The sequence below is a fragment of the Dryobates pubescens genome, chromosome 37 (assembly GCF_014839835.1).
Source record: "Dryobates pubescens isolate bDryPub1 chromosome 37, bDryPub1.pri, whole genome shotgun sequence".
NCBI lineage: Eukaryota > Metazoa > Chordata > Aves > Piciformes > Picidae > Dryobates > Dryobates pubescens.
This window is the reverse complement of record NC_071648.1, coordinates 3303108-3322338: the sequence shown is the minus strand read 5'-3', so window position 1 is coordinate 3322338 and position 19231 is coordinate 3303108. Positions and strand designations below refer to the sequence as shown.

At 49.8% G+C, this 19231-nt stretch overlaps 1 protein-coding gene across 4 annotated transcripts in view; it reads left to right on the top strand.

Annotated features, from left to right (window-relative positions):
- Positions 1-19231, top strand: part of NCKAP1 (NCK associated protein 1) — a 92443-nt gene that overhangs the window by 68479 nt on the left and 4733 nt on the right. For all 4 annotated transcript variants that reach the window (XM_054177040.1, XM_054177039.1, XM_054177038.1 and 1 more), the window contains 5 exons: positions 7429-7522; positions 8224-8306; positions 9312-9392; positions 12939-13032; positions 16586-16702. In XM_054177040.1, coding sequence (XP_054033015.1) covers positions 7429-7522; positions 8224-8306; positions 9312-9392; positions 12939-13032; positions 16586-16702 — 469 coding nt within the window. The remainder of the gene's footprint in view (positions 1-7428; positions 7523-8223; positions 8307-9311; positions 9393-12938; positions 13033-16585; positions 16703-19231) is intronic.

Sequence of the window (19231 nt, the reverse complement as noted above, 5' to 3'; positions counted from 1 at the left end):
GACCCCCCCTTTTCTCTCCCCCCCCTTTTCTCTCTCCCCCCCCTTTTCTCTCCCCCCCCTTTTCTTCTCTCCCCCCCCTTTTCTCTCCCCCCCCTTTTTCTCTCCCCCCCTTTTCTCTCCCCCCCCCTTTTCTCTCCCCCCCCTTTTCTCTCCCCCCCCTTTTCTCTCCCCCCCCTTTTCTCTCCCCCCCCTTTTCTCTCCCCCCCCTTTTCTCTCCCCCCCCTTTTCTCTCCCCCCCCTTTTTCTCTCCCTCTCTTTTCTCTCCCCCCCCTTTCTCTCCCCCCCCTTTTCTCTCCCCCCCCTTTTCTCTCCCCCCCCCTTTTCTCTCCCCCCCCTTTTCTCTCCCCCCCCTTTTCTCTCTCCCCCCTTTTCTCTCCCCCCCTTTTCTCTCCCCCCCCTTTTCTCTCCCCCCCCTTTTCTCTCCCCCCCCCTTTTCTCTCCCCCCCCCTTTTCTCTCCCCCCCCCTTTTCTCTCCCCCCCCCTTTTCCTCTCCCCCCCCCTTTTCTCTCCCCCCCCTTTTCTCCCCCCCCCCTTTTCTCTCCCCCCCCTTTTCTCTCCCCCCCCCTTTTCTCTCCCCCCCCCTTTTCTCTCCCCCCCCTTTTCTCTCCCCCCCCTTTTCTCTCCCCCCCCCTTTTCTCTCCCCCCCCTTTTCTCTCCCCCCCCTTTTCTCTCCCCCCCCTTTTCTCTCCCCCCCCCCTTTTCTCTCCCCCCCCCTTTTCTCTCCCCCCCCCCTTTTCTCTCCCCCCCCCTTTTCTCTCCCCCCCCTTTTCTCTCCCCCCCCCTTTTCTCTCCCCCCCCTTTTCTCTCCCCCCCCTTTTCTCTCCCCCCCCTTTTTCTCTCCCCCCCCCCCCCCTTTTCTCTCCCCCCCCTTTTCTCTCCCCCCCCCTTTTCTCTCCCCCCCCCTTTTCTCTCCCCCCCCTTTTCTCTCCCCCCCCTTTTCTCTCCCCCCCCCTTTTCTCTCCCCCCCCTCTTTTCTCTCCCCCCCCCTTCTCTCTCCCCCCCTCTTTTCTCTCCCCCCCCTCTTTTCTCTCCCCCCCTCTTTTCTCTCCCCCCCCTTTTCTCTCCCCCCCCCCCTTTTCTCTCCCCCCCCCCCTTTTCTCTCCCCCCCCCCTTTTCTCTCCCCCCCCCTTTTCTCTCCCCCCCCATTATTATACCAGGCCTTTAAAAGTGCAAGGCTTTAATGTATTCCACCTTACAGTTTCAGAGATCTTGTTCTCTCTCCATACACACCCTGAATTTCAGTGCTGCTGGTTCCTAGGGCCTATGATCACAGAGCCACAGAATATATTTGGTTGCAGGAGACCTTTGAGATCATCCATTCCAGCCCTTCAACCCAACACTGCAGGGTCAAGATGATGTCTTGAAAGATTTGATATTCAGGGAGGATGGTGAGGGTCCAGAGAAGGCCCACAAGAACGATCAGAGGACTGGCAGCCCTGACATATGAAGGGAGGCTGAGAGAGGTTTGTTCAGCCTTAGGAAGAGAAGGCTTAGGGGAGACCTCATAACCATGGAGTGGGACATGAAGGGCAGCTCTCATGAGGAGGGAGACTTCCTTTGTACAAAGAGTCCCATGGTGAAGCCAAGGGGCACTGGGCACAAGCTGCTACTGGGGAGAGTCAGACTGGATGCCAGAAAACAATTTTCTCCCCATTCAGACTATTAGACATTGGAACAAACTCCCAAGGGAGGTGGTGGATTCCCCTACATTAGACAGTTTGAAGGCCCAGCTCGACAGGATGCTGGGTCAACTCATTTAAACTTAGCCTGGAAGGTTGGAATGGGTGATCCTTGAGGTCCCTCCCAGCCTGCAATTCTATGAATCAATGAATTTCATGCAGTGGCACAGCATAAGGGGAGGGGCTGCTCATGCTTTCCAAGCTCCTGCATGAGCACACTCAGCTCAGCAACCCTGACCTGAGTGACCACCTGGACAGGATAATTGATTCCTTCTGCCCCATCTCAATTTGTGAGTTGTAGGATGAGACTTGCCAGGTGTGAACACTGATTTTCTCAGTTACGTTCTCCAGCTCCTGCCTGTGCACCAAGCACCATCTGGCACGTTTCAAAACAAAGCCATTGGGCAGATGTCTGTTGGTTGCTGCTGTGTTTGCTTACTGTGGAGCTGTGATTTCCCCCCTCAACCAGCACAATTTGTACTGGGGCTCTGTGTATTTATATTTTAAAAGCAGCTTTAAACTGTCTCTGAAACTTGTTGTTGTCTGCTGCCTCCCCGAGATGTGTTGTCTCCTGATCCTGCTAAGGATAATGCTCTAGATCCCCATGCACATGACCACATATTTGGAGGGTGAAAAGAAAACCCCAAAATAATAAAATGGTTCATCTCTTTGGCTGCCACACAGCTGGCTTAGCAAGAGAGCACTGAGAAACATCTGGGCTTGTGAGGAGGAAGCAATGAGAGGGCAGAGTGGGGAGTTTCTTAAGAGCAGGAGGAGCTGCTTATGCTTTCCAAGCTCCTGCAAGAGCACACTCAGCTCAGCAACCCTGACCTGACTCACCACCTGGACAGCATAATTGATTCCTTATGCCCCATTTCAATTGTTGAGTTGTAGGGTGCTTGCTCACTTCCCACAGTGGGGCCAAGTGTTGGGTTTGTATCTGGAGCTTCAGCCTAGGGTGAAGAGGGAGAGGTTGCAGCATTTCAGTAACTATTTGAACTGTATTCCAGCATCTTCATTTTAAACCTGTAAACCACTCCAGTGGTTATCACAGTGCATTAAAGGTTGGAAGTGACCTCCAGAGATCAGCCAATCCAACCCCCCTGCCACAGCAGCATCACCCAGGGCAGGCTGCACAGGAATGCATCCAGCTGGGGTTTAAAAGGCTCCAGAGAAGGAGACTCCACAACCTCTCTGGGCAGCCTGCTCCAGACCTCTGTCACCCTCACTGCAAAGAAGTTTCTCCTCATGTTCAGCTGAAACCTTCTCTGGTCAAGTTTGTCTCCACTGGTCCTTGGCTTATTGCTGTGCACCACCCAAAAGAGCTTGGCCCCCTCCACTTGACCCCCAGCCCTCAGTTATTGATAGGCATTGCTCAGATCCCCTCTCAGCCTTCTCTTCTCCAGACTCAACAGCCCCAGGGCTCTCAGTCTCTCTTCCCAGGGGAGATGCTCAAGTCCCCTAAGCATCCTTGTGTTTTGTAAAGCTGAAAGCTTGACTCACTACCAATGTGCGTGGGCTATTGCCTGCAGTCTTGCCTTCTGGAGAGCTTTGAGGGATTTAAATGTCACACATCTGCCAAGCTCTGATCCATCAGTTGGTCTAAAATGGCCCAGCTTGATTTCAGTGCAAACCAGCCTTGCTTTGCCTTTTAGTGTGTCTGTGCATGCACATGTGCACATGTTCCTGAAGGTGGTTAGTTTCATAGAATCACAGAATCAACCAGGTTGGAAAAGACCTCAGAGATCATCAAGTCCAACCTGTTACCTAACACCCCCTGACAACTAAACCATGGCTCCAAGTGCCACATCCAAGCCTTTTTTGAACACCTCCAGGGATGGGGACTCCACCACCTCCCTGGGCAGCACATTCCAACGGCCAATTACTCTTTCTGTGAAGAACTTTCTCCTCACCTCCAGCCTAAACTTCCCCTGGCACAGTGTGTGACTGTGTCCTCTTGTTCTGGTGCTGGTTGCCTGGGAGAAGAGACCAACCCCCACTTGGCTACAACCTCCCTTCAGGAAGCTGTGGAGAGCAATAAGGTCTCCCCTGAGCCTCCTCTTCTCCAGGCTAAGCAACCCCAGCTCCCTCAGCCTCTCCTCACAGGGCTGTGCTCAAGGCCTCTCCCCAGCCTCATTGCCCTTCTCTGGACACCTTCAAGTGTCTCAATGTCCTTCTTAAATTGAGGGGCCCAGAACTGAACACAGGACTCAAGGTGTAGCCTAACCAGTGCTGAGCACAGGACACAATGACCTCCCTGCTCCTGCTGGCCACACTGTTCCTGATGCAGGCCAGGATGCCATTGGCCTTCTTGGCCACCTGGGCACACTGCTGGCTCATGTTTAGGCGGGTGTCAATCACTACCCCCAGGTCCCTCTCTGCCTGGCTGCTCTCAGCCACTCTGTCCCTAGCCTGCAGCACTGCCTGGGGTTGTTGTGGCCAAAGTGCAGCTCCTGGCACTTGCTCCACCTTGTTGAGCTTACTTCTTCCCTTCTCACTGAAGACAAGAAGGAAACTGGGAAGAGTGGTACATTGTGGATAGGTTTGATTTTTATGGGAACAGCATGACCATGACACAGTGTAATTCAAACTCAGGGAGTCAAGTTTTTGGACAGGCCTGAGTTGCACAAGCTACTTGTCTAGGAGGTGGGAGAAAGCACAGAGCATTGTGTATTTCATGGCAGCATTATCATTTCAGTTGTGGTGTTGTTTTCTGCTCCTGTGGTCACAGGAATGTTTACTCGGGAATTTAATCTCCCTGCTGGCCAGTTGCTGTGGTTTTTGCCCTGTTTTCAGAAAAGTAAAGTAACATAAAACTATTGAAGCAGCTAGCAGAGCTAAGAAAGGCCTTACATAGCTGGATCCTTAGCAGCAGGTCCCTGCACTTAAGTATTTTCCTACAGTTCATAGCTTAAATTGTATTCCAGGCTTGTAAGTGGCCTACATGTTTGATGAATAATAGATTTGTCAAGGTGAGAAGGGACCTCAAGGGTCAGCCAGTCAGAACCCCCCTGCCATGGGCAGGGACACCTCACACTAGAGCAGCTTGCTCACAGCCACCTCCAGCCTGGCCTGAGAAACCTCCAGGCATGAGGCTGCCACCACCTCCCTGGGCAACCTCTGCCAGTCTCTCACCACCCTCCTGGGGAACAACTTCTTCCTGACATCCAATCTCAATCTACCCACTTCTAGTTTTGTTCCATCCCCCCCCAGTCCTATCACTCCCTGACACCCTCAAAAGTCCCTCCCCAGCTTTCCTGTAGCCCCCTTCACATACTTGAAGGCCACAAGAAGGTCTCCTCAGAGCTTGCCCTTGGCCTCTGCCCATCTGCCCAGCCTGTCGAGGTCCCTCTGCAGAGCCTCTCTGCCCTCCAGCAGATCAACTCCTGCCCCCAGCTTGGCTCTCCAGAAGGATACAAGAGATCTAAATTTTCTTAGCTGCTTCTTGTCCACCACCTAAAGAGAGACAACCCCATTTTCCAGCTCTGAAGCAGATTACTTGGCATTCAACCTGCAAAACACTCTTGTGAGAATAAAGCAGCAATTTCTGGCTGGAAGGGAGGTTAAAAATACTGCTTGGCACAACGTGAGTTCCTCAGCTTAGCAAGAAAAGGCCTTTTTGGATGTGACATTTCAGAGATGTGATTATGCAATCACTGCAATTTGCATTGAAATGTGCTGCATAGCTGGGGATTTATTTCAGGCAAGTTATTAAAATCACCCTAATGCCACAAGTTGCCTGCATGGGAGGTTACAAATTGGAAACAGACAAACATTGGGGTTTTTTTTTTCCTCTTTCTTTTGGTCAAACTGACATTCATAACAAAACAGCTTTGCACTTTTAGTTTAACTGCTTCAGGCTAAGGTGTTTGGGCTGGAATGTGAATGGGTTTATTTCATGTCATAATGGAAGGAAAATTCAGGTGGGTTGCCCCCAGATTTGACAGTCTGACTCTTAACACTCAGCATTCCACTTCACAGTTTTACCAGCAGTGAGCTTCTAATCTTTACAGCCTAAGTCCATCTTATAGTATGGAGCTAAGATGTTAGTTGTAAACAGCAGTTTCCAGAGGTTTCACAGTATGTTAGGGGCTGGAAGGGACCTCTTCTCCCAGGCAACCTGTGGCTGAAGGGGAGGACCCAGTCTTAAGCTGGGGAGGTTTAGGCTGGATCTTAGGAAGAAATTCTTCCCAGAAACAGAGATTGGCCATTGGGATGTGCTGCATCCAGGGAGGTGGTGGAGTCAACATCACTGGAAGTGTTTAAAAAGAGACTGGATGAGGCACTGGGTGAATTGATTGGATGGTGTTGGGTTGGACTGGATGATCTCAAAGGTCTTTTCCAACCTGGTTAATTCTGTATTCTGAATGCTCATCCAGTCCAACCCCCCTGCCAGAGCAGGATCACCTAGAGCAGATCACACAGCAACACATCCAGGTGGGTTTTGAATACCTCCAGAAAGGGAGACTCCACAACCCTCCTGGGCAGCCTGCTCCAGGGCTCTGTCACCCTCACAGTGAAATAATTCTTCCTCTTAGTTTCCATGGAACTTCCCTATGCCTCAACTTCCACCATTGCCCCTTGTGCTGGCATCCCCCAGCAGAACCTGGCCTTTTACACTTTCATACTTCATTTCCTTTTCTAAATACAGCTCCACTTTTACTTCCAAGTTCTGAGTGTGGTGAATTTGCTCTGGGAGGCAGATTCTAAAGGGAAGTTATTGGGGGGATCCAATCCAACCCATAACACTGGAGAAGGAGCAGCCAAAAGAAGGGATGACCTTGTGAATCTCTGCTTTTATTGCTCTCAGTGTACTTAACCAAAAGATGAGCAGCACAAGGAGCTGTTGTCTGCTTTTAAGGAGTTTCAGTCACTTGCTGTAAGAAGTTGTGTGGATGGAATATAAAACTCATGGGGATCTACTTCTCTGCTTTTTGATTCCAAGCTTTTGCTTTTGTGAAGAGCAGTACCTGAGAATAATAGTGATAGTGTAGACCTGTTGAGAGCAAAGAATCACAGAAACCATCCAGAAGCTGATCCAGTCCAATCAGAGAAGCTCATCTAGTCCAACCCTGTCCCAGCACTGCATGGTCAACACCAAACCATGTCCCTAAGCACCAGCTCCACATACTGCTTAAACACTTCCAGGGATGGTGACTCCAGCACTGCCCTGGGCAGACCATTCCAATGGCTGAGAGTCCTCTCTGGCAAGAAATATTTCCTAGCATCCAGCCTGAACCTCCCCTGGGGCAACTTGGAACCATTTCCTCTGGTCCTGTTGCTTGTCATCAAGGGGAAGAGGCTGCCCCCTCTCCTCACTCCAGCCTCCCTTCAGGCTGTTGTGGAGAGCAGTGAGGTAGAACCCTCTCTCCTCACTCCAGCCTCCCTTCAGGCTGTTGTAGAGAGCAGTGAGGTAGAACCCTCTCTCCTCACTCCAGCCTCCCTTCAGGCTGTTGTGGAGACCAGTGAGGTAGAACCCTCTCTCCTCACTCCAGCCTCCCTTCAGGCCGTTGTAGAGAGCAGTGAGGTAGAACCCTCTCTCCTCACTCCAGCCTCCCTTCAGGCTGTTGTAGAGAGCAGTGAGGTAGAACCCTCTCTCCTCACTCCAGCCTCCCTTCAGGCTGTTGTAGAGAGGTGGAACTGTAGTCAGTGAGTTGAGTTGTCTGACAGACACAACTGTCCTAAACCCATGCATTGATCCTGTTGACATCCTGGAATCTGCTGACCTGAAGCCTGCCTTCCCTTCCAGAAACTCGTGGTGGAGAACGTTGAAGTTCTGACACAAATGAGGACCAGCTTCGACAAGCCAGACCAGATGGCAGCACTCTTTAAAAGATTATCATGTGGGTAACTAGCAAGGGCCTGCTAAAGAGGAAAGAACTAGTTTTGATGTGTGGCTTTGTAAAGGAAAGGAGAAAAGCTAATTTCTCCATGCTGAGTATCCCCAGGCAGGAAAGTGTAGGTGAGCTTGGAGGAACTGATGCCTCTTCAGATTTTCCAGTCTCAATGTGCAGCCAAAAGGAGATTTCAGTGTGCATTAGTGCACAGGCACTGTAGTAGTGATCACAGAATGTTAGGGGTTGATAGGGACCTCCAAAGATCATCCAGTCCAACCCCCCTGCCAGAGCAGGGTAGGCCACCCAGGAATGCATCCAGGCGAGGCGGGTGTGGAATCTCTCCAGTGAAGGAGACTCCACAACCTCTCTGTGTAATGAACATAAGTAACCATTTTAAACAAACAAACAAAAAACTATTGTAAAGAGATGGTTGTGGCCTCAAGGAAACACAGAACCCAGTGTTAGCATCCAGTATTGTCAGCTGTAACAGGCTTCATTCCATGACAGGGTTAACAGGATAGCTGAAAATCCCATCCTCAACTCGGGCTATAAACCCCTGCTTAAGCACTATTGATTTTGGCTCTTTTAAGGAATGCCTTTGTCTCAGTACCTTGCTCAGTATTCTGTTCAATGCTTTGGTGTTTTTTTCCTTCTGTTGTTTTTAGAGAAAGGAGTTTGTGTTCACTCTTGTTCTCCTTTCTGTTCAGCTGTGGACAGTGTGTTGAAGAGAATGACCATCATTGGTGTTATCTTGTCCTTCCGCTCCTTGGCCCAGGAAGCACTTAGAGATGTAAGGAATTACCTGAAGGTCTTCTGATTAATTTGCACTGCATTTGATCTAAGGGAATTACAGAGTATTTGGAACTTCACTGTTTTGGAGTGCCACCTCTTAAAAGGCTGGCATGTGGGTAAAATGGTGACACTCAGCTACAGCTGAAGCTGGGATTGCAGATTGGGGGGTGAGGGAATCTACTTTCTGAGTACTGGTCAGAGAAATGTTAACCTGGAAACAGAGGTTTTAGTGACAGCTGAAGTTGGGATTGCAAATTGAGGGGTGAGAGAATCTACTTTTTGAGTAGTGGTCAGAGCAGTGTTCCCTGGAAACAGAGGTTTTAATGACAACTGCAGTTCAGTGACAGCTGAAGTTGGGATTGCAGACTAGGGGGTGAGGGCATCTACTTTTTCAGTACTGGTCAGAGAAATGTTCCCTGGAAACAGAGGTTTTAGTGACAACTGAAGTTGGGATTGCAAATTGGAGATGAGGGCATCTACTTTTTCAGTACTGGTCAGAGAAATGTTGCCTGGAAACAGAGGTTTTAGTGACAGCTGAAGTTGGGATTGCAAATTGGGGGGGTGAGGGAATCTTCTTCCTGAGTACTGGTCAGAGAAATGTTCTCTGGTAACAGAGGTTTTAATGACAACTGCAGTTCAGTGACAGCTGAAGTTGGGATTGCAAATTGGGGGGTGAGGAAATCTACTTTCTGAGTACTGGCCAGAGAAATGTTAACCTGGAAACACAGGCTTGAGCCTGAGCAGGTTTCTCAGTGTGTGCTGTGTTAGTGCATTCCAAAAGCTTTCATTTCCCTTTGCACACAGCTTGGGTTTGCCTTTATTGGGCTTTAATGTTTTAAACCTGGAAATGAATTCACCTGCATAAAATGAAGACTCTCTTGCTGGATTTATTATTTTGGAAAGTGATGTTAGTGTCTAATGAATCATTAAGAGGGGAAGTGGGGGTTGGTGTTGGGGTTTTTTTCCCCCCACCTCATTTTGTATTTGTTTCTCTCTCCCTTAGGTCTTATCCTACCACATTCCTTTCCTTGTGAGTTCCATCGAGGACTTCAAAGACCACATTCCAAGAGAGACTGACATGAAGGTAATGTTTGGCCCAAAGGCTGATGCAGTAATATCTGTAGCTTTCTGACAACATGCTGAGGGTGAAAAAAACATCCAGAAACAAAATACAAGCAAACATTTTTTTTCCCTGTGTGTGTTTTTGTTCATTCTCCAAAAGCTAAGTAGAACCATGGAATCAATAAGGTTGGAAAAGACCTCAGAGATCATCAAGTCCAACCTATTCCCTATTACCTAACACCTCCTGGCAACTAAACCACAGCTCCAAGTGCCACATCCAAGCCTTTATGGAACAACTCCAGGGATGGGGACTCCACCTCCTCCCTGGGCAGCACATTCCAATGGCCAATCTCTCTTTCTGGGAAGAACTTGCTCCTCACCTCCAGCCTAAACTTCCCCTGGTGCAGCTTGAGGCTGTGTCCTCTTGTTCTGGTGCTGGTTGCCTGGGAGAAGAGACCAACTCCCACCTGTCCACAGCCTCCTTTCAGGTAGTTGTAGAGAGCAATAAGGTCTCCCCTGAGCCTCCTTTTCTCCAGGCTAAACAACCCCAGCTCCTTCAGCCTCTTCTCAAGGCTTGTGCTTGAGGCCTCTTCACCAGTAGTAGTGCATCTGCATCCTCCTGTTGTTCAGGAATGAAAAACTCCAACCAACCAGTAGGATAAAGACAAGCCTCATATCTGCCTGTGGTCTGAGAAATTTCATGGGAAGAATTGGAAACAGAATTGATCAGCTGTTTAATCATGACTAAGCCATAAAGGGAAGAAAACTGATCTGCTTCGTAGTGTGAACAGTGGAAGTGGTGCAACTGAGTGTTTCAAGGACTCTGTGGACATCATAGAATAGTAGAATCACTGAGGTTGGAAGGGACCTCTAAAAAGTCATCCAGTCCAAGCCCCTCTGCAGTCAGCAGGGACATCCACAACTAGATCAGGTTGCCCAGAGCCCTCTCCAGTCTCACCTTGAATAACTCCAGGAACTGGATGCAGTATTCCAGGTGAGGCCTCACCAGGGCAGAATAGAGGGTGAGGAGAACCTCCCTGCATCTGCTGGACACACTCCTCTCAATGCACCCCAGGATCCCATTAGCCTTCTTGGCCACCAGGGCACATTGCTGTCCCATGCAGAACTTGTTGCCCACCAGCACTGCCAGATCCTTCTCCACAGGGCTACTCTCCAGCAGATCCCCTCCTAACCTATACTGCTGCAGTTTCTGCTTCCTTCCCAAGTGTAGGACTCTTGTTGAACCTCATTAGGTTCCTCTCTGCCCACCTCTCAGTCTTTCCAAGTCTCTGAGTGGCCTCACAGCCATCAGGTATCCCAGACAACCCTCCCATTTTGGTGTTGCCTGCAAACTTGCTGAGCAGACTCTTTCTGTCCCATCATCCATGTCATTACTGAAGTAATTTGTGTCATCACATGTGACAAAGCTCTCTGCTGCTCAACAAAGGCATGCTGAGGACTCTTCTCTGAGTCAGGCCACAGAGCACCATCTAAGTTTCCTCTGCTCCCACAGTACTTGGCTGTTGGCCTTCTCTGGGTCTGCTGCAGTTCTGTGCTTCTTAAATGTATTCATTTTCTGTGTGGTTTTCCTTCTAGCTTAGAGGATCTCAAATAGACTCCTTAGTGCTGTGGTGTTGTCCACCATGCTGGCCTTCACATGTCACCAGCAGTACATGTCACGTCTCGTGGTGTGGCCTGATGCCATGCAGGCTTCTTTTGGAGTGCACAGCTTGCCTGGATAATGTTGGAAGGCTGCATGGAAAAGGAGCCAGACCTGTGTAGTCTTGCCTGTAGTGCCTACTGGGAATACTGGGATCTCTGATATGTGCTCCCACACAGCTCTGCCAGAGCCTTGTCTTGAAAACAGCTTCTTGGAAGGGCCAGAACTGTGCTGTGAGCCTGCTAACAATTAAGCCCTGTAGAAAATCAGCAGCTGATTGCCTGAAGCTTTCTCCTAGCCTTTGTCACATAGAGCAGTGCCATGGCAGGAATCAAAGACTTCTCTCTGGGGACAATAAGCCAGACTTTTCTTGAGTGAAGCCATGTCCACAAACAGCTCTTTGCCAGGCTGTGTATGATGGACTGAGACAATTGCCCAGTGGGGTGTACTTCAGGACATAACAACCCAGAGATTTCCTGTGTGCTGGATTTACCAAGCATCAAGAGCATGTTGGTGAAGGAAATGCTTGTCCCTTTTATCTTCATATCCCTGAAATTTGTCACTTGGGAGTGAGTGGCAGTATGGGGATTTGCTCTCCTTGTGTTTGGGTATTTCCAATATGAAATTGTTGGGATGGTTACACAGGTTTGGGGAAGCAGGCTTGCATGTGTTCCACTGGTTGTGCTTAACCAGTTTGTTGTGCAGATGCTCTGAGAACTCATAAAATCAGAGCTGTCAGGGTTGGAAGGGACCTCAAGGATCAGCCAGTTCCAACCCCACTGCCATGGCCAGGGACACCTCACACTACAGCAGCTTGCTCACAGCCACATCCAGCCTGGCTGCAAACAACTCCAGGCATGAGGCTTCCACCACCTCCCTGGGCAACCTCTGCCAGTCTCTCACCACCCTCATGGGGAACAACTTCTTCCTGACATCCAATCTCAATCCATCCACTTCTAGTTTTGCTCCATTCCCCCCAGTCCTATCACTCCCTGACACCCTCAAAAGTCCCTCCCCAGCTTTCCTGTAGCCCCCAACAGATACTGGAAGGCCACAAGAAGGTCTCCTCAGAGCCTTCTCTTCTCCAGACTGAACAACCCCAACTCTCAGTCTGTCTCCAGAGCAGAGCAGCTCCAGCCCTCTGTTCAGTCTTCTGGCCCTTCTCTGGACACCTTCCAGCACCTCCAGATCCTTCCTGGAATAGAGGCTCCAGAACTGGACACAGTGCTCCAGGTGGGGTCTGACCAGAGTGGAGCAGAGGGGGAGAATCACCTCCCTCAAACTGCTGCCTATGCTTCTCTTGCTGCAGCCCAGGCTCTGCTTGGCTTTCTGGGCTAGCAAGTGCTCACTGCTGGCTCCTGTTGAGCTTCTCATCCCCCAGCACCCCCAAGGCCTTTTCTCAGGTCTGCTCTCAAGCCAGTCCCTGCCCAGCCTGTATCAGTGCCTGGGATTGCCCTGAACCCTGAATCTTGACCAGATTTGAATCCTGCAACATTGCTGCCTTGCTGCAGTGTTTTCAGCAGACTTGACTTCAATTATTTTGTTTAAAGCTGCTGCATTTGCAGGTGTTAGTAGAGAAAAAAAACCTGCTAGTGAAGAAGGACTTAGAACAAAGTAATTGGAAGGGAGAATGTTTGTTCTGGAGGTTCCATAGGAAAGTACACAAACTCTGTTTGACTCACCAAAGAGAAATTATCATTTAGCCCAGCTGCTCAGTGTAGGTTAGAAGGAAACAAAAACCCAGAGTCTCTTTTACCTCCTTTCAGCCAAGGGGCTCTGAAATTCCCCTAGTGCCTCAAACCCTGTCACAGGAACATTTGAAACACTGTGCTTCATCAAGCTGATACCAAAAGCATTCAATGTTGTCTCTGGTTTGTTTTTTCTTTCCATCTGTCTTCTGGTCCTCAGGTGGCAATGAATGTATATGAACTATCATCAGCTGCTGGATTGCCTTGTGAGATTGATCCTGCCTTGGTGGTAGCACTCTCTTCCCAAAAATCAGGTAAGAAGTCACACAAGTGAAAAAAAAACAAGAAAAGAAAGAAAGAAGTAACAATGGGGAAGAAAACCACAATAAATGAATGGACCCAGGCATGGAAGTGTCTAAAGTGCTAGCAGGAGACTTGTGTGCCTTGGGCCCTCTGTGTTCCTTCAGTGAACTCCATACCTGGCATAAGAACATGAATTACTTGTGCCTGCTGATGTGTCAGCTTGAGAGTCTTTGCAGCCACATAGGAATTGCCTTGCTGACTGAGAAGAGAATTAACAGGTAGATGTTCACAGAATCACAGAGTGTTAGGGGCTGGAAGGGACCTCTAAAGCTCATCCAGTCCAACCCCTCCTGCCAGAGCAGCATCACCTAGAGCAGGTCACACAGGAACACATCCAGGTGGGGTTGGAAGATCTCCAGAGAGGGAGACTCCACAACCCCCCTGGGCAGCCTGCTCCAGGCCTATGTCACCCTCACAGGGAAAAAATTCTTCCTCCTGTTTCCATGGCACTTCCTCTGCCTCAGCTTCCACCACTGCCCCTGGTGCTGGCATTGGGCATCCCCCAGCAGAGCCTGGCTCCAGCCTCTGGGCACTCCCCCTGCACAGCTTTATCAATAGGAATGAGGTCATCTCTCAGGCTCCTCCAAGCTCCAGAGCCCTCAGCTCCCTCAGGCTCTCCTCATAAGAAAGATGTTCCACTCCCCTAATCATCTTTGTGGCTCTATGCTGGACTCTTTCATGCTGAAGGGGTTGAATGGCTAATAGTGCAAACTGTTCACCAGGACAGTGAAAAGAGGGCTCTGTTGTTAACAGCTCAGTGCTCTTGTGCAGATCTGGGACAATCAGAACAATTAGGAATTGTGTGGCCAGCAGGAGCAGGGAAGTCATTCTGCTCCTGGACTCAGCACTGGTTAGGCCATACCTTGAGTACTGTGTCCAGTTCTGAGCCCCTCAGATTAGGAAAGGTGTTGAGATGTTGGAACATGTCCAGAGAAGGGCAACAAGGCTGGGGAGGGGTCTGGAGCACAGCCCTGTGAGGAGAGGCTGAGGGAGCTGGGGGTGTTTAGCCTGGAGAAGAGGAGGCTCAGGGGAGACCTTGTTGCTCTCTCCAACTCCCTGAAGGGAGGTTGTAGCCAGGTGGGGGTTGGTCTCTTCCAGGTAGTGTGTGACAGAAGGAGAGGACACAGCCTCAAGCTGCACCAGGGGAAGTTTAGGCTGGATGTGAGGAAGAAATTCTTCCCAGAAAGAGAGATTGGCCGTTGGGATGTGCTGCCCAGGGAGGTGGTGGAGTCACCATCTCTGGAGCTATTTAAAACCAGCCTGGGTGAGGCACTCAGTGCCATGGGTGAGTTGATTAGATGGTGTTGGGTGATAGGTTGGACTGGATGATCTCTGAGGTCTTTTCCAACCTTGGTGGTTCTGTGATTCTGTGAATCCTGGCCCATGGCAGTAGGCCACAGGAGCTGAAATGACAGCTGAAGGCACTTCATGAGCTTCACAGCTTGTTACTGCTGTGTCACACAAGTGTTAACTTGGAGCTTACAAGGAGAAAGATGATCAAATAAACATCTTAATGTCCTAACATGTCTGCTGCTTCCTTTGATTTGCTTTAGGTCACCACTGTCTAAGCTTTTCACTTTCTGTTTACTCTGGCAGGTTCCATGGCATGAATTAAGACTCTAAAGTGGGTTTTGACAGTCTGAAGCATTTTTCCCCCCACTCTCTTCCTTCCTGAAGCACTTCATTGCTCTTTGCCCCTTTATTGCTCTTTTCCCCTGTGTGTAATGGGTAGTTCATGTTAGATTGTGGATACTTGAAAGCTACTTCAGTCCTTCAGACTTTAGTAGCAGTTCCTTTGGGAGGGGAAAATGCAGCTACTTCCAAGGGGCATTTTAATATTCAGACTGAAGCATAAAGCAAAATTCTTCTGTGCCTTAAAAAACAAAGAAACAAAAAGGTCCTTTGGTTTTATGCTTGTTGTACCTAACAGGACTTACATCTTTGGAAGGTAGCTGGAACCTCGAATGGCATCTTAAATAGCTTCTTTTCATCGTGGTTCTGCTGTGAAATGGCTCAGCTGAGTGAAGCAGACATGCAATTTCTGTGCATTTGATGGGTTAGATAGGGTCTTGCATTTTGATTCTGTATTTTTCCCAGAAACATTCAGGTTGGACAAGACCCTCAGCATCACCAAGTCCAACCCACAACCCTACTCTACAAGGATCACTCCCAAACCAGAGCCCCAAGCACCACAGCCAAACCACCCTGAAACACATCCAGGCTTGAGGACTCCACCACCTCCCTGGGCAGCACATTCCAAGCCCTGACCACTCTGGATGGGGAAAAATTCTTCCTCCTGTCCAGTCTGAAGCTGCCCTGCTGCACCTTGAGGCTCTTCCCTCTTCTTCTGTGGCTAATGACCTGTGAGAAGAGACCAGCACCAAGCTCTCCACAACCTCCTTTCAGGGAGCTGTAGAGAGCCAGGAGGTCTGCCCTCAGCCTCCTCTGCTTCACACTAACCATCCCCAGCTCCTTCAGTTGCTCTTCATCAGATTCCTTCTCCAGGCCCTTCCCAGCTTCCTTGCCCTCCTGGCTCCAGCCCCTCCACATCTCTCTTGTCTTGAGGTGCCCCATACTGGACACAGCACTCGAGGTGTGGCCTGCCCAGAGCTGAGTGCCAGGGGCCAATCCCCTCCCTGCTGCTGCTGGACACAGCATTGCTGATCCCAGCCAGGATGCCTTTCCCTTTCTTGGCCAGCTGGGCACACTGCTGGCTCCTCTTTAGCTGCTTGTCCATTAGCACCCCCAGGTCCCTTTGTGCCAGCAGCTTTCCAGCCTCCCTGCCCCAAGCCTGTAGCATTGCTTGGGGTTGTTGTGCCCCAAGTGCACTTGGCCTTGTTGAAGCTCCTCCTGATAACATTGGCCATGGATCCAAGCTATCCAAGTCCCTGTGTAGAGCCTCCTCTTAAGCAGGTCCAGCTCCTTCAGCTGCTCTTCATCAGATTTCTTCTCCAGGCCCTTCCCAGCTTCCTTGCCCTCCTCTGCAGATAGCTCTGTAGTTCCTGCAGGTATAGGTGGCTCTGTTTCACCAACTGTTGTCTTTCCTTTCTGTTTTTCCTTTTTCATCCAATCTTATGCCAGTGTGTGGTGATGCTGCTATCTGTGAAAAGAGAGTGTTGTAGTGTGGGTTGAGGCCAGGCCACATCACCTTCTGCTTACTTACCAAAGGGCATGCAAGAGAAACTCTCCTTGCCTCAGAGCAATACCTGAATTTACACCAGCATGTTAAAATACTGCTCTGCATGGGGAAAGTCTTAACTAACTAAATGGTTAGAAGTGACTGGGTGGCAGCAGCTTGCCACAGAGTGGACATTTGGAAGCTCTTTAGGCAAGGCTGTGGTAATTACTCCTCCTTCCTCAAGACACTTGTTGAGTTTGTCCTCGATGGCTTTCCCTGTCAGACCTTTTTGTGTTCTGACCTGCCTTGCAGTTGCAAGGAGATGCTGGCAGCTGAACTCCTTTTTAATTAAAGACCTTTGATTTTGGTGTTTGGTTCTGTTTCAGAAAACATCAGTCCAGAAGAGGAGTACAAAATTGCCTGCCTCCTGATGGTCTTTGTGGCAGTGTCCTTGCCAACTCTGGCTAGCAACGTGATGTCTCAGTATAGCCCAGCCATTGAAGGTAAAGTAGAGTCCCATCAAGGCTTCCTTCCTTCATAACAGCCCTGGCAGTTTCCTGAGGGCTTTTGCTCTACTCCTCTACGTTGGCTTTGGGCCACTCATACAAGAAGCTCAACAGGAGCCAGCAGTGAGCACTTGCAGCCCAGAGAGCCAAGCAGGGCCTGGGCTGCAGCAAGAGGAGCATAGGCAGCAGTTTGAAGGAGTAATTCTCCCCCTCTGCTCCACTCTGCTGAGACCCCACCTGGAGCACTGCGTCCAGTTCTGGAGCCTCTGTTCCAGGAAGGATCTGGAGGTGCTGGAAGGTGTCCAGAGAAGGGCCATGAGGATGAGCAGAGGGCTGGAGCTGCTCTGCTCTGGAGACAGACTGAGGGAGTTGGGGTTGTTCAGTGTGGAGAAGAGAAGGCTCTGAGGAGACCTTCTTGTGGCCTTCCAGTATCTGAAGGGGGTTACAGCAAAGCTGGGGAGGGACTTTTGAGGGTGTCAGGGAGTGATAGGACTGGGGGGAATGGAGCAAAACAAGAAGTGGGTAGATTGAGATTGGATGTTAGGAAGAAGTTGTTCCCCAGGAGGGTGGTGAGAGCCTGGCACAGGTTGCCCAGGGAGGTGGTGGAAGCCTCATCCCTGGAGGTGTTTGCAGCCAGGCTGGATGTGGCTGTGAGCAAGCTGCTGTAGTGTGAAGTGTCCCTGGCCATGGCAGGGGGGTTGGAACTGGCTGATCCTTGAGGTCTCTTCCAACCCTGACTATTCTGTGATTCTATGAGGCCAAACAAAGCCTGTTTCAAAGTGGGCTCTTCAAGGACCTCATAAAACTGTGGCTGAAGAAAAGCTGCATCTACAACTCCAATCAGGAGCTGCTCCTGGCTTTATGAGATGTGCATTATGTAGTTATTTACTGAGTGGGCTCTTTTTTATTACTATTGAGAGGGAAAAAAAGAGTCTGGCAAAAGGAGTCCATAAAAATATGTTCTACTCTACAAAAATAGCTGAAGAAACAGACTAGGCCTTGTCAGCCCTGCCTGCCTTGCTTGATATTGCTTTTTCCTGTGTTCTGCTCTTCTTGTAGAACATCTGGCTTTTAGACATTTAATACAGATGCTCTTCCCAGAATGAGAACTTAATAAATACTGGGGGTTTATATATATATAGAAAAAAAGTAAATTCCCTGCACAAAGCCTGAATTTATCCAGCACCAAGTCACAGATTTGAAGGCATTTCAACTCTGTGATCTGGCAAGACATACCTCCCAAACACAGACAGTGCCTGGACAGCTTTAGCCCTGTCTGCATTCTCTCTGCCTGCTTCAAGACCAAGCCTGTTTCTTCCACTAACTCCAGATAAAGGCTTCAGGCTCCTAACAGACTTGTGCTTTTATCCCAATAAATTCTGAACTGCTAGTCAGATATCAGGCTGGAGGACTCATTTGTCATCTTGATGCCAGAAGAGAATACCAGACTGCAAGAGAAAGCCTTTTCTAAGTGCATGAAACCCTTTGCAGGTTAGAAGGCAACAATTTGTTAGCTGAATTCCCTTGCTGGTATTTGTGTCCTGCAGTCTCTGAGACATAAAAACAATCAGGAGATGAAGGCAGGGCCCTTGAGCAGCAAGAAGATCAAGGAAAGTTGTGATCAGTTCAGTTTTTTGGGGGACTGGCATGTTCCATGCAGCTGTATTGAACTGAAAGATAGGAGACAGAAGTATCAGCCCTTGGGGGCCCTGCTGGTGGAGATCCACAGGGATCTTTGCCAGGACCCTAGTGGTGACTTTATTCATAGAGCACCCAGGAGGAGGGTGAAGAGTGAGGTGAACAAATTTTCTTCCCCTCTGAGGTTACTTGAGGGTATGAGTGGAGTCAGGAGCTGCAGATAGACACTGAGCAAATTGTGCTATAAAATGACAGGGAAAATTCAGTTGAAGGAAGAAGAGTTCTATGCCTGAGGAAGAAGTGAGCTTTCTCCTGTGCAGTGCTGAGGTCTAACTGACCTCTGGATTCAGGCATGGCCTTGGGAGTTAGATAAATGACTGAATGAAGGAATGAGCTCAGTGCTCAGCAGTGGGCAGGGACTGGCTTGAGAGCAGCTCTGAAGAAAAGGCCTTGGGGGTGCTGGGGGATGAGAAGCTCAACAGGAGCCAGCAGGGAGCACTTGCAGCCCAGAGAGCCAAGCAGAGCCTGGGCTGCAGCAAGAGAAGTGTGGCCAGCAGGGCCAGGGTGGGGATTCTCCCCCTCTGCTCCACTCTGCTGAGACCCCAGCTGGAGCACTGTGTCCAGTTCTGGAGCCTCTATTCCAGGAAGGTTCTGGAGGTGCTGGAAGGTGTCCTGAGAAGGGCCAGAAGGATGAGCAGAGGGCTGGAGCTGCTCTGCTCTGGAGACAGACTGAGAGAGTTGGGGTTGTGCAGTCTGGAGAAGAGAAGGCTCTGAGGAGACCTTCTTGTGGCCATCACAGGATGTTAGGTGTTGGAAGGGACCTCTGGAGATCATCAAGTCCAACCCCCCTGTCAGAGCAGGAGCAGAGAATCCAGCACAGGTCACACA